Genomic DNA, 16,013 nt, shown 5'->3' with positions numbered 1-16,013 from the left:
GATTATACCCGGCCCAGAAGGTGAGATACGCAACATATCTCACCGGGTTGATGCTCAACCCGTCGACATAAAGGGGCAAAGGACACCCCGTATGGAAAAAATTCCATCACAAGCGGAGGATGCAAAGTCTGCAAAAACGCGAACACATTCACAGGCAAAAACCTGAAGAGATGCACACGTAAGTCCACCCCGACTACCCGGACTCCCAAGTAGCCGGGCTGATGGGCAACTATTATGGACCCATATAATGGGCCTATTAAGTGGTAAGCCCAACCAGAGGCAATCTAAGATACAGATTGATATTAACAAAGGATAGATATCCATCAAGGATACTAATCCTAATACGACAGCATATCAAACAGGCCTAGGCCCTCATAAGAGGTACCAAAGGCCCATCCACACTACTCACAGGTAACCTCTATAAATACAAGGTAAACCCTAAAGGCACGTTACGCTCTCTCTCTTACTGTTATGCTGTCACTGTGCGCACACACACACCTCATTGGCTAGCGCCGTTATAGTATTCAGTGCACAGTGATCTGCTGGACTCAAGAGTATCTCATTCATAGATACCTTGGAGAGGGAACTAGATCCAAGATCGACATACCAGCCTACTGGGCTGGACATCTCTGTCTTAAGGACAGAACATAAATGTAGAAAACAAAAAACAAGAATAAAGAATAGAAACAAAAAAAATAAGATTAAGAAACAAAATATTGTAATAGATTCATATAGGCAATCTCACATGCTGAGATGTCGATTCCTCTTTCGTAAAAAATAAAGTCAAATTTCTATTAAAATTTAATTGAATATAATTAAACTATAAAATAATTTCAATTGATTAAATTTACACTTTTTATTTTTTGTTCAAGTCATACGTATTACGTAGCCAATCCCCGTCGTATATTAAAGCTTGGATGATTACTTCAGCCAAGCTAGAACGATAAGCATCAATAACTCTTCCTCCAGCACTAAATGTTGATTTTGATGGTACTATAAAGATTGATACAAATCTTATGCCACTTTCAAAGAGAATATTGGTGAGGGAACGAACCTAAGTCCTTCCACCACCTACTTAGCTTACATGCACCAACTGAACTATCATCATTTGGTACTACTATAAATAATTATTTAATTTAATTTAAAATAAATAATATGATATAGGCTGACCTGTAAGCTTATAGGCTCGATACGTAAAAAAAAACTTATCACCTACTTTCTAAATAGGCTTCTTTAAAAGCCCAGGCCTGTTCTATTTGACTATATATAATAGGTCAAATCTGACCTGATATAGGCTAGGCCGTAGACTCCTGTAGGCCGTCCCGGTCCTCTTTCACCCCTACTAGACACTATATTGATAAAAAAGTATTTTTGAATTTTTATTTGTTATTATATTTAAATTGTTAAATTATTTACTTTTTTTAATCTGTATTAGGTGATAATCATTGTTATTAGTTTTGGGAAAAAAAGTTAGACACCATATCTATCTAGAAAACTTTTATATTTAAATTATTAATGATTAATTTTTTTTATCTTTAAATCTTGATTTTTTTATTTATCTTTATCATTAAACCTTTAAATGAATGATAATATATATATAATTTATATTGTTTTATATTTTCTTTAAATTTAAAATGAATTTTTTCCATCTGTATCATATGAATAATTAATATTAGTATAGTTGAAAAATAAGTTACATGCTATATTCAGAAATCTTCTATTTTTAAATTTTTTTATTTTACTTAAATTATTAAATGATTAACCTTTTTCTTTCATATGTGTTAGGTGAAAATTAATATTATCAGTTTTGGAAAACATGGTTATATAGATAGCTATCTAACAAGAAAAATTTTATATTTAAATATTTAATGATTAACTTTTTGTCATCTTTGATTGAATAGTATTTAATAATTGCAGGGTTGAAACGAGAGTTATATTTACAAATTTTTTGTTTACAAACTACATTATGTACTTCCGGAAGTACACTAGGTTACACTATGTACTTTCGAGAGAACATATTATAATTTGCAAAAATTTGTAAAAAAAATTTATAAACGAATCATTCCCTTAAAATATAGTTAGATACCATATGATCAGGAAATATTCCTTATAATAAACATAATAATTTTATATTTAATACTTTTAGTAATGTTATAACACGTGAAGATTAAACTATAAAAGTATCTATAACATTTTTACTTCCATACCAATTTTGCTATAATAGTATATCAAAATTAAATCCATAATAAGTATTGGTGGAATGTTATATTTACAAATTTTTTGTTTACAAACTACACTAAGTATATACTTCAATCAAGAGTGTATGACTAGTCATACTTAAGTGTAATTTGTAAAAGGATCTTTCTCTTAAGTATTTATAATTATTATTTTTGGTAACCAAAAGCGCCGGAGGCCAACAAAAGTATTTATAAGTTTACCTTCAAATCTTATTTCTTTTTTACATTTATCATTAAACCGTTAAATAAAAAATATAATATATTACAATTATAAAAAAATTTATATTTTCTTTAAATTTTAAAACGATTTTTTTCTATCTGTATCATATGAATAATTAATATTAGTAGATTTGAAAAATAAATGTAGATACTATATTGAGGAATGTTCTATTTTAAAACTTTGTATTTTTTAAATGATTAACCTTTTGTTTTCATCTGTATTAGGTGACAATTAATAATATTAGTTTTGGAAAACAAAGATAGTCACTATATTGAGAAATTTTCTATTTTCTATTATTATTTTTTATTATCACTAAATTACTAAATTATTAACCTTTTTTCATCTGTATTAGGTGATAATTAATGTTATTAGTTTTGGAAAACAAAATTAGATATCATATCTATCACGAAAACATTTATATTCAAATTATTAATGATTAATTTTTTTACATTTAAATCATGAATTTTTTTACATTTATCATTAAAATTTTATGTAATAAAACTTATTTAATTTATTATTTTTTTATATTTTCTTTAAATTTTAAAATGAATTTTTCCATCTGTATCATATGAATAATTAATATTAGTAGAATTGAAAAATAAAGTTAAAAATGCTATATTGATAAATCTTCCATCTTTAATTTTTTTTATTTTCCTTAAATTATTAAAGAGAAAATATTTGTCATTTTAAAGGACACAACTTTGTGTCATTTTAAATGAAAAAATATCATTTTTGTGTATAATTGATGATTTTTTATTTTCTCCCTCTTTTAATTTTATCGAAGGAAAAGAGAGAATGTAAAAAATTATCAATTACTCAGCAAAATCACGTTGTTTCATCTAAAATAACACAAAATTGTGTCCTTTAAAATGACAAAATGTTTTTCTCATTATTAAACGATTAACCTTTTTTCTCATCTGTGTTAGGTGAAAATTAATATTATCAGTTTTGGAAAACAAGGTTATATAGATACCATATCTAATAAGAAAACTTTTATATTTAAATTATTAATGATTAATTTTTTGTCATCTTTGATTGAATCAGTATTTAATAATTGCAGGTTTGAATTATAGTTAGATACCATATCAGGAAATCTTCCTTATAACAGTATAAACATAAAATAATCATAAGAAGGATAAGAATAATATTAAGGAAGGGTTTGTTTTGTTGCAGTATAAATAAATCTCTCTTTTTTTCATCGCATTTCTCGTTCTCAGACGCAACCAACGATGCTGTGAAAATTCTATTATTCTACAAACTGCAGCCTCCATTTTCACACCATAGTAAGCTCTCTCTCTCTCTCTCTCTCTCTCTCTCTCTCTCTCTCTGGCTTCTTTTTATATTAAAATCTCAAATTTTTAAATCATCACCCATTGACAGATCCATCTTGTCGTTCCTTTCTTCTTTCTCTCCTTCATGGTTGCGCAAAGGGTGCAATATGCAGATTCACCCGTGCAAACCATATGTGTGAAAAAGAGAAGAAAGAAAGAAAGAAAAAAAAAAAAGAATTAATTTTGGTTTGTATTATTTTGTTATTTTATTTAATTTTCTTGATTGGAAAATGGAAATCATGGTTTTTGACTCGTTTGGTGTCGGTTAGTTTGATATCAAGAACGATGAATTGGCCCTGATTATGAGAGACTCTTTTAATGACCTCGATTATTTTAATCACTTCACCTCTCATTTTATTTAAAATCCGAGATCAAGAATCGGTACGTGAACCCTTTCGTTGAATAATAATAATAATCATCGTCATTTATATCTGTGGTTCCTCAATTTCCTTGTTGTCTCATTAATTTAATAACCAATTCCTGTTATCGATTAATTTTATCATTATTGTATCCATTTGACTATCATTATTAATCAGATCGTTTTATTTTAATTGCAAAATTAATAATAATAATTGTTTGTTAATTTCTTGATTAATCTGCAGTTATTGGTTTTGGTGACTCTGAGGAAAGAAGGAGAGAGAGAGAGAGAGCGAGTGAAGCAATGTCATCGTCGAACTCACCGTGCGCGGCGTGCAAGTTTCTGCGGCGGAAGTGCACGCAGGAGTGCCCGTTCGCGCCGTACTTCCCGCCGGACAACCCGCAACGGTTCGCGTGCGTGCACCGTGTGTTCGGTGCTAGCAACGTGGCGAAGCTGCTGAACGAGCTGAGCGCGTCGCAGCGTGACGATGCCGTTAAGTCTTTAGCGTACGAGGCGGAGGCGCGGTTGAGGGATCCCGTGTACGGTTGCGTGGGGTTCATCTCATTGCTTCAGCAGCGTCTCAGGCAAATCCAAACGGACCTTCACAATGCAAAGAAGGAACTCGCTACCTACCTCAGTCCTCAGGCTATGCAGTGCCTCTTGGCCAATCCTGGTATGCTGCAATCTGCTGGGGTTGTTATGCCTGGCGGCGGCAGCAGCAGCGGCCATCATCAATTTCCGCCTGGGAATCCGTTTTCGGTATTCCCTAATTACGGCGGTGGTGGCAGCAATAATATGCCGCCGCCGGTTTTTGCGGGGCACGGCGGAGGCCAATTGGTTATCCGTGAGCCTCAACAACAAGAGTTTTTTGAGGCTCAGCAATTGGCTGCAGTTGCTGCTGCTCGAGAACAGCAGCAACAACAAACTATGTTGAGGAACTACGAGCAGCAACAAGAACTTCTCCGATTCAATAGCGGGTTTGAACCGGTGGGTTCAGTTGCTCTTGCTGATGGTGGTGTTGGTGGTAGTGGGTTCGGTAACCATATGGGTGCTCCTGGTCCTGGTCCTGGTCCTGGTCCTTCTGAGATGTCTCCTTCTTTGGCTTTGGGTACCTTTGATAATGTTGGCTCTTATCAGATGCAGCAGCAACAACAGCAACCACAGCAAGGGGAACATCATGTTCATCCTCATCACCATCCAATTGAGGCACAGCTTCTTATGTCCCCACAGCATCAAAGCCAGAACTCTCAACAACAATCGCAGCAGCAACATTCTGAAAGCGGGGACGGTAGGAGCCTTGGTCCTTCTTGTTGATTTCCCTATTTTGCAGCTCTTGTCAGACAAATTCAAACTAGGTATGTTTATCGAATCTTATCCCTTGGATTTTGGGTTTATCATGATATATATATATATGATGAGGTCTCTTTAATATATATGCTTGTGTAAACGAGGGTTTCCTTCTTGTTTTATTTGCGGTTTCCCTTTCTGTTAATCTACTTATTATGACTCTTGATTTTGGTGCATTCTGAAAGCGTGCGTTTTCCTAATACTTGGTTCTGTGCATTTAGGAATGACTTCAATGCTTTGTGTGTTGTTGTAACATGTGATTGTTTGCTTTTGCTAGTGTAATTTCGTGACTGAGAAATCTAGAAGTCAGGTTAGGTGAAGGTGTTTTTTCGATGAGGCTGTATGGTTCATGGACACATTGAATATAACAGCTCTTAATTACTTCTTGTTATTAAAAGAGTAAACATAAGTTATGATATTAAAAAATATAAATTAAAATGGACACATTGGATTTACCATTCTATATTCTACTTATTTTATGCTAATTAAAATGTCATGCTAAGGATTAATCAATCCTAACTCAACTCATAGGATTGAACTATATATTAAAATGTTTTGGGTTTGATTCTTATCCAACATCCTTAATAGATAGGCTATAAGTATCTTATAGAAAGACTAGCTGGAAATTGTGAAATGCTCTAACATCGGATTATAACTCCACATTCTTTTTTATATGTCAAAAGAAAAATATAATGGTGACTCGGTGAGTAACATTACATATATAGGGGCATAAAAATAAAAAACAAGCAAGGGGGTGTCACTGGAATTTGGCAATATATCCAAGACCAAGCCTATGCAATCAGATTATTTTATTTTATTATATTTTTAATTTAACATTATTAGCTTCATGGTGATTAGTGTCCTTCTTCACCTAGTGAAATTATATGCTTCGCTTTGTGTGAAAGAGAGTTTGAGGAAACCGACATGCCAGCCAAAAAAGACGGTATAAAATGAAAGTTATATCCATTTGCGGGTTCAACAGTATTAGTCAGCTTCTGTGGCATCTATAAATCGTAATCTCGACACACTATTCTTTTCTGTGTGACGACAATTCATAGAGTTACAAGACACTTTAGTTTTGCTTTGCTATGAATATTTGCTCTTTCAAATAATTTCATGTAGTGCCTCACTGAAATAAACAAAAAGGCTGTGGTCAGTAGAAAGATATTTGTTGATTTTAAATGTGCATAATTTTCGGATGGATTCGAAGTGCAAAAAGAGAAACTCACCTCAAATTGTATCTCATATTCATTTATTGCAATCAAATATGTAATGTATTATTAAATTATGTGAAAAGAAATAAAGAGACGAATGGTGTAGAATTACTTCTACTATGTATTCACTATATATGCTGTAGACATCTCCTAATACCTTTGCTTGGCCCTCTTCTGCAGTTCTTGTTTTTGGGTGCAACTCTTCTGCAGATTTTCTATTCGGATTTAGATGGCCATAGAAAGAGAGATCTAGAGAGAGCCCGAGGGGTATAGAAGAATTTCAAGGTGCACAAATTTTAAAATGTGGGATCTCCTCAGTTCTTGGAAAGTTTTTTTTTTTTTTTTTTTTTTTTAAAGTAGCAGTATATTTTACCTCTTTTGTTTTTGCCAAAACAAAATGTAAATCAGAATGCAGAAGTTAGCTTTTAATGAAGGCTGAATAATATCCCTAGCTTCTTCTTATTCATTTCTATTGATCACATCGTAGTTCTTTACTTGTAAATAATTTGTTGATTTGACACCTGTGATGGTTATAAGTTATAACTCACATTGGTATAATACAAAAATTCGTCAGAAAATTTATGGATTATAGTTCTACTTTAGATATGGACAATTCTACAAGGACATATGTTAATGACACAAAAAGCACACTCATAATACATGATTTTGCACACAAAGAATGAACATTATTTTGCTAAATCCAAAAATAATTATAAAATTACAAAAAAATGAGTGTTGTTGTACAGATTACAAAGAGACGCAGAATTACTTGATTTAAGGCTTTTGCAGTTGAATCCTTAATTTTTAATGGAGTGTTTATAATATTCTAAGCTTTGACTATAATAGTTTAATCCTTCGTGAAACATATGATTGTTTAACTCTTTGGGCTAAAATCCCCGGTTTCTTTTTATTTTGTGTTGACAATTTGACATAACGCCCACACAATGAAAGGAACAAGCAAATGTTTGTGTGTACGAAACAAAGTTTCCTAACAGTTTCTGATTTGGCTATTCACACCGGTGCGTCGGATTTTACCATAGAATATTAAAAAATGCACGTAGCCTCGTAAATTTTGATTAGAAACCATAGAAAGTTGCTTTACCGTTTACATTGTAATATGAAATAGCTTAAATAGTTTGCATATAGGTTGGAAACTTAGTACTACCATTATAAGTTTAAAAAAAAAGGAAAAAAAGAACAAATAGTTTAGGTGAGTGATTCTTGTATATATATGGAAATTGTAGCCTAAAAGCAACTTATTTATCTCACTTCAAAGGCAATATTTTGCTATCAAATTATGGTAACTTAATTGACGCTAAGGAACTGAGCAGATGATGTTGAGAACATATATTCAATCCATTTCAGTACTATTTTTAGGAGAGATTTAAAGTCTTAATCCCAAGACTCACCTTGAATCGGATTAGTCGCGAAGCGATAAACTAATTAGAATATTTTCAAAACACGATTTTTAAAGTAGTAATATACATGTTTTAAAGTAGTATATGATAAAGTCAAAATGGCAATATAAACACTTGAAGGAAATATACAGCTCCACGAGGACCACGACACACGCAACAGTTTGTCGTATGACTAATAAGCAGCTGACAATATCAAACCCAATTCGAAATCTAAATTTCCACGAGGAATGATAAAAGACGACATGGAATCTTTTTTAATTTCGCAATTTCGCCAAGAAAAGATTGCATGAAGTCATTTTGAAAATGGAAAAGAGATTATCACAATCACATTTCTCACACCATTTTAACGAAGAATAAGTTTGTGGTTAATAATTTGTATTGTTTGGTTAGCGGACTAATCGACGATTATATTCTAAAAATTGGTTATTGGTCCATTAATTAGAGCCCGTTTGTTTTCCCTTCTAAAAAAAGTAACTTTTATCTCTTCCTTATCTTAGAAGTGTTTTTTACGAAAGTTAAAGCTATTTATATTTGTATAAAAAATATTTAGATTTTGAAAAAAAATATTTGGCTTTTGACTTCTGCTTTTTTTAGAAATTAAAATTTTTAGCTTCAGAAAAAAAGTAAATTTTTGATTTTTTTTTGTGACTTCTGCTTTTTTTAAAAACAGACGTCCAAACAAACTAAAAATGAAAAGTGTTTTTTTTTTCAAAAAAAAAAAAAATAGCTTTTGGAGAAAAAAAGTCCATCCAAAAAGCCTTTAATCACGATTTTGTACTTCATGAACTGTTATAAAAATTGTGTAAAAGAAGTAACGTGCAAATATCTGAGTTGTTGTTAGATAAGTGCTTTGTCCTCAATGTAATTGGAATCCGTTATATTGCGCAAATGTGGGTTGCTGACAGGTTTCGTTAACTGGATTTGGTGCTGCACGTTCTTTGCCTTCTCATGTCATTATCGTGAAATTATTTTTGTCATCATGCACAAAATATTTTAAGTGCTTCCCTTGTACCGAATATTCATTTTCAAATATGGTAAAAAATAATACTTTTACATTACCTCTACTTTTATAATTATTTTCACCTATATCTCATTTTTTTTGGCAAAGGAATAAATACTCCTATATACCAAAAATAAGCTCCATCATGCCACGTTTGACCTGCACGTAGCTAAGTTGATAATTGGCATGGTACATCCGTTTTGCTATACCACGGTTAGGTCATCAATCGTTACATATTAATGCTGATGTTAAGTATAGTTTCCATGTCAGGCTTGCTGATCACAGTTTGAATTTTGAAAGAGAGAACCAAATCTAGTTTTCAGAAGAGATGGCATAAAAGAAAGAACAGTTCGGCATGTTATAAGAAGTTTAACTAAATTGGGCACGATATACTTATCACCAAAAAAGTTTATCACATTTACAATCAACCTAATCACCGTTTATTTTCGTCAATCTAACGGTTATAATTTATTGAGAATAATAATTAATTAATAAATACAACCTAATAATTTCCAATAAATTATAACCGTCAGATTGATGGAAATCAATGAGGATTAAGTTAGTTGTAATGGTTGTAAACTTTTTTCGTAGTAAGTATATCATTTTCCTAAATAAATAGATTAATGTTTCTCATATTTTAGGAGATAATTTTATCTCTTAAACATATATAAAAGTGTATAGAACTTATATATATATATTTTTTTTCTCTCTTCTTCTCATATAAATCCCACACACTTTTATATGTATAAGAGATAAAAGTATCTCCTACAAAATAAAAAACAATAATCCCTTAATTAAAATACTCTAAAGAGATCTCATTTTTAGGTAAAAGAAAAAAGTTATCTTTACATAAAAATTAAACAAAACAAATCAAACATGTAATTAGTGTAAACCCAGCTCTTTATTCCAAGTTTGGAAGTTTTCTACCATGTCGGTGGTTACAGTATAATTGATCCTGGAACCAGACATAAATCTTACAGGCCAGCCAAACAGACAAATTAAATGGAAACGTGGCTTTGTCACAAATAGAAGAGAAATTCATATGCTTTACTTCTTTAAGAGCAGAATTAAACTACCCTTAATGTTATTCTCATTGTGATTGACGATAAATGCATAAAATACAAAGTAAGATTAAAAATACAAGGAGAAATCACACTGACTTTCTTTGTTTGCAAACTTATACTCTTTGGTTTCCCATAGCAGTTGGTAACTGAAATAAAGGGGAAAGGAAGAGAGTCTTGCTTTTGATAACTCAATTCTAGCGGGTAACTTATTTGAAAAAATAGGACATGAATCAAAGTGAATGTGAGAAGAGAGGGTTTTTTTTTAAAATAAAAAATAAAAAAAACTTTTCTCGGTTGAGCTGTCACGAAAAACTCGGGTTAATACTCTGAGTCTCTGATTTGTTATGCTACATTCGGCATCGTTATTGTGCTTCATCACGGTTGATACTGTACCGTCGCTGACTCATTTATTCTTGCTTTTCTGATTTTTTTTTATTATTTTTTTTTATTGAAGTCTGTTTTTGAAATATACAAATACATGCCAACTCAATGGTCTAACTGGATGTTGATTGGCTGGGTTGAATAGGATTTGGATTGCTTAAGAAATTTGCCAAAATGGAACTAAAATATTTTAAATTAGTTTGACTAGCTTTTTTCTCTCCACTCAAGCCTTAAAATACCATATTTAAAAAAAGAATAATATTTCTAATACTGTATGAGATAAAATTTTATCTCCAACACATACATAAAAATATACAGAATTCATATTTTTTTTTTTCTTTTCTTTTCACACGTGCCCACATAAACTTCGTATATTTTTATGCATGTGTAAGAGATAAACACGAGAAATATTAATCCCTAAAACAATGGTGGGTGAACTTGCTCACATAGTCAACTTGTTTTGTCATATCTAGTTGGTCACTCAAATTCTTTTAAACATCAAATAATTGCACACACAGCACGATTGGTTTGTAGGTTTTTCATTTGTTGGCAGAAAACCTTAGTTCGACTTCCTCACTTCCCCTTTCTAATCTTCATTTTCAGCTATTATGTACCTATGCTAAAAAAATATAAAATAAATAAGAACCCTTTTAAAGGGACAACATTTCCAATAAAAAAGAGGGTATAAGGACCTAATTTCAATAAGCTAGAAGGCACAAAGCTGACATAAATGATAAGTCATATAAGTAAACAGAACATTAGACGGTTCTCAGGCTTGATACTCAGAAATTTACCATCCTTTAAATATTTTAGCCATCCAAGTTTTCCAATATTCTTCGGTAGCAGAATCTTCCCTCAATTAAGTTTGCAGGAATTTTATATGTCAACACTGTTCATAACTTCCTTATATGTAGTCTCCATATTGCTAATAGTTACAAGAAAATGCAATGAATACACTACCAATTTGCTAATAATTCACAGAAGACTCACAGTAGAAATCAAATTCCCAACAATATCCATGTTGGACACTGGACAGTCTTCAATACTCTACATTCTTTCTTCTTATTTATCATTGAACCATAATTACAAAACAAAAAATGCTTACCATATGCAGTAATCAACCCTCACACTGTACAGTTGCTAGTCCACAGCTAGCACTAGTATCCATTACAGCTGCAGAACAGTGTTCTTCCGCCAGCAGAGTTAGAATATGTTAAGCAAAACATCTGGTAACTGTTTTCTAAGTATTTCAAGGATTATACCACTTCACCAGAATGCTCTACCTAGAAGGACATCTCCGGTTTGCTACCGCAGATTTTCCAAATCACATGCAGTTTTCCACGTAAAAGGATTCTTCCAAGAAAAGAAAAGAAAAAACTATCACTATGAATTCAATTTCTAGGTATTTTTGTGTTACTGTGCATAGGAAGCTACTAAAAATGTGAACCTGGCAGCTTCAAGCAGCTAATGAAATCAATTTAGGAAGCACGATTTATTATTTCCTTAATTGCATTTAGGATAAACTAATTCAAAATAACCTATAGACTTCCAGAAGACCAAGAAAGAGACCACACTCTTGTTGCTTAAACAGTAATTAGGCACCATTATTCATGTGTAGCAGTGCAAGGACGCCAGATAATTCAGTACATTGCAGTCCATAGTATATTATCGAATTTTATGGCGGACACAAGTGAGTGAAGCTGTTTGAATAGATGGAATTTGCGTACACGGGTAAAAAGGGGAAAAGCATGCAACAGAGCTGATGGGAATTACAATCAGAACAATAATATCATATCAGAATATGACACAAAATTGCCACTTTCAAACGATCTATCAGACTGCAAAAATTAATTACAAGAACTACACTGTATCCAAAAGCACAGGCTAAAAGCTCTAACCAGGTGATAACATCTGATGCTAATGGTATGGTTGCAACCTCGCTATACAATGTACCAGGTTACCTCATAGAGCCATGGGATCCAGAAAAAGTTAATAAATCCTATGAATAGATTATGAGAGGTGGAGAGAAGAGGGAATGATGTTGGTACTTGTATACATGGAAAACATTGAAGGAGAAGGAAAAAAGTTTCCATTGAGACATGCTATCATCATGAGATCAACAGAAGACCGAATAACAACAGAACAAAAGCAACTAGCAAGCATTTTGACTGAGATCAAACTGATAATTAAGAAGGAAACACTACAGTTACTATATTGTGCTTTATTCAGCTACTTAAGGGCCAAAAGGCTAGCATGTCACATAAAACCTTTAAATCTGTGCGTATAACATCAAAATTTGAATATCTAAAACTGCACTAAGTGAAAAATCATCAATCTCAAATATACACATTAACTACTGACATATATACCTTGGATATTTTATATTATTTATTTAAAATTTTCAAAGTTTACACCAATGTTCACGAGAAGAAAACAAGTTGTCTTCTGCTTTTAGCACTGCACAAGCTACTCATTTTTTATGACACATTCTCCGGTTCTTCCTTTCATATCAAAAAACTAATGTGTCACTATTTTATAGTGCGAGTCAAATTTTATGTTGTTTTCTGTTTTACTATCAACTTAACATGTTTACTTAACTTCACCCCAAAAAAACATAAAAAAGGGAGGAAAAAAAGATGAAGTAGAATAAGAAGCCCTATTGATGGATTATCATAGTATCTAAACAATTAATAATGTGCCATAATACCAAATACATTGGTCCAACTACCTATTAGTTTGAATTCTTTTGCCTTTATAAGGATTTTTCCAAGTTCCGGTTGTATTTATGACAAAAACGGTAAAACCACAAAATACTTTGTGACCACATGGTTGCTTTCCAATTTAAATGGCATCAATGTAATGAACAACAAATGCATCCAATGAACAGGGCAAGAAGGAACAACACTATATTTTTCTTTGATAATTTAAAAGAGTACATAAATTAAATACCTACCAAGTTTATTGAAAATAGGCAAGGAGTATGAGGAAGGATGCTCAGCCTGTAGCAACAATGGTGTAAGCGTAAGTAGACCATCTAATTAATTTATAAGGATACTAGACTATCTCATTTGATCATCTACTAACATACTTTATACAGATCACACTTTACTATACTAAACTTCTAAATGATGAAAACCAGAGATGATAAAATGCAAGGATGCCATGCTTTTAAACCATGGTATAGGCAAATTTAGACCATCCAATTAATCTATAAAGATACTGGTCCAACTTCTTAAATTCAAATACAACATCTCATTTAATCATCTACCAACATACTTCAAACAGATCACACTTTAATATAGTTAAACTTCTACGTGATGAAAATTAGAGAAGACTCAATGCTAAGTTGATTAGATCAGCAATATCTCACTAAGTAAACTTAATGGTGATTAAGTAGCACCTGTTGTATCTCACCAGTACAGTACAGCACATCCATGTTAAGATCTTGATTCTTGAAGAGTAAATCACCATCAGGGTCCCCAGCCAACCTGACCAACTCATCCTTTCATTTGAACACAAAAATGAAACATTCATAATCAAACAAGGAGCACCCTTAAAGTAATTCTGTTCAAGATAACTAGCAAAACACAAACTTCAACTGTGAGAAAAGGAAAGAGGATTCATGTCAATCAGGTTGCTGGCAAAATATTACAATCAAAACACCTTGAACAGAAGAAAACAAAAATGGCCAACAACAAAAAAGACCAAAACCAGTAACAGAACAAGCAACAAGGCATAATAATATGAAATACTTGTCTGAGAGTAAATTAACACCAAACTTTCAACATGGCAGCACCTTCCTAAAGTAATGCAAAAGCTGTTTTGTTCACAACAACAAAGTTTATCAAAAAAAAAATAAAAAAAAATAGTAAAATGATACAGGACCTATGAACACATTAGGTAAGCAAGAAAAGCCCAAATACGTGCCCTCCATAACAATGCAACAGAGGAATCCATTTGACATATAAAACCTACGATGAATCATGATTAGGTGTGTTGAACTCGAAACAGTAATTTTTCCTTTTTTATTTTTGTATTTTGGTTGGTCAATAATAACAGACCCACTTTCTTTGAGGAAACTTAAAAACATCAAGGACAAAGCATCATACAAAATATTTAGCTGAATTAATCTTAAAACGAAGATTTCGTTTGATATAATAACACTTGAAACATAATTGCTGAAAGCATCATCATATTAAACAAGTAACAAATGCAGAACATTCAAGTATAACACACTTTTGACATTTTTCATTTGAATTGAAAACAACACACACATTGAGAGCCAAAGGGTATACGAATTCAAACCTGGAAGCTCCACAAGTGAGAGTCAACGAAGTTGGCAAACTCACCAACTTGGACAGTTACTATTTCTTTCATCTGAAAGAACTACGAAGTAAACCCTTCTGCTATAAAAAATTTATTATTAAATTAGTTGTGTTACTCTGTTAATTTTTTTAAAACTTTGCCACTAAATTCATTTTAGATATAAAATATTTATTAAATTCGTTATTTAATATTGTTATTTTAATTTTAATTTTTTAAAATAAAATGGTAATGTTTTAATTTCTTAAAAAATAGCTTAACAACAAAAAGTTTTAAAAACTGAGAAATTAATTTAATAATAAAAATTCAAAAAAAGAAAAACAAGCAATAGAGAAAATACCAGTGTTTGCTCAAGAACGTATAAGTGCATTACATGTCCACCAAAAAAAAAAAAACGCATTACATGCTTCGGACGAAGGGAAACCGGACAACATACAATGTATTAGAAATCGAAATCCAAGTGTGTTATTGATTAATTATATTCCATTAATCAATAAATGTGGATTGTTTTCACATATATTGGACCATAATTACTGAGCCGAAGTCTCATATACGAGATTTTAGATTGATATGAACGAAGGATTTAGAATTGCAATTTGAAACACTCACGGCACTGATTTAGTTCCATCACTCGAGTAAATATTACTCGAGTAACAGATTCATTTATCCGAGTAAAGATGTCCAATAACTGTGGGGTGGTGTTCCTCTATTATTAATGTTGGCATGCACTCTTATTTATGGGATGCACTGTTTAAGATAGCCCAACCACATCAACTATTTCATCATTGTGAGAAGATTATGGAAGGTGGAAGGTGTAGGGTTGCCCTCACCTTATACACTTGAAGACTTTTTGTAATGAGTTAGAGTTATAGAATTAAAATACCACTGGAGAGAAGTTTAAGTGTAATCTTTTCAGGAAAGTTTGAGAATACAACCATTATTGGTGATGCTTGATTGTACCTCTAGTGTAATTGGAGAAGTCTGACATCTTTATAATCTTTCTTACTCATAGTGAAAGATTTTCTAGACTAGTGTCCCGTGGTTTTTACTTCTTCATATTGAAGAAGATTTTTCAAGTTAAAATTTAACTGTGTTCTCTTTGTCTCTCTCTTTCTGCATT

General features: G+C 32.0%; 1 protein-coding gene across 1 annotated transcript; it reads left to right on the top strand.

The window, feature by feature from the left end:
• Positions 1-4,449: 4,449 nt before the first annotated feature.
• Positions 4,450-5,460, top strand: LOC133287140 (protein ASYMMETRIC LEAVES 2-like). The gene is made up of 2 exons (XM_061484699.1): positions 4,450-4,898; positions 4,935-5,460. The coding sequence occupies exons 1-2, from the start codon at positions 4,450-4,452 to the stop codon at positions 5,458-5,460; spliced, it is 975 nt and encodes a 324-aa protein (XP_061340683.1).
• The last annotated feature ends 10,553 nt before the right edge of the window (positions 5,461-16,013 follow it).

Source organism: Gastrolobium bilobum, unplaced genomic scaffold (assembly GCF_033153095.1).
Source record: "Gastrolobium bilobum isolate Gb01-03AN ecotype WA unplaced genomic scaffold, APGP_CSIRO_Gbil_v1 utg9424, whole genome shotgun sequence".
Classification (NCBI taxonomy): Eukaryota; Viridiplantae; Streptophyta; class Magnoliopsida; order Fabales; family Fabaceae; genus Gastrolobium; species Gastrolobium bilobum.
The sequence above is the reverse complement of the archived record's forward strand: the minus strand, read 5'-3'. Positions and strand labels throughout refer to the sequence as shown.

Coding starts and splice junctions, on each gene's coding strand:
- LOC133287140 (XM_061484699.1), top strand. CDS start 4,450: ATGTCATCGTCGAACTCACCGTGCGCGGCGTGCAAGTTTCTGCGGCGG. Junction 4,899..4,934: donor CAATTTCCGCCTGGGAATCC/GTTTTCGGTATT, acceptor CGGTGGTGGCAG/CAATAATATGCCGCCGCCGG.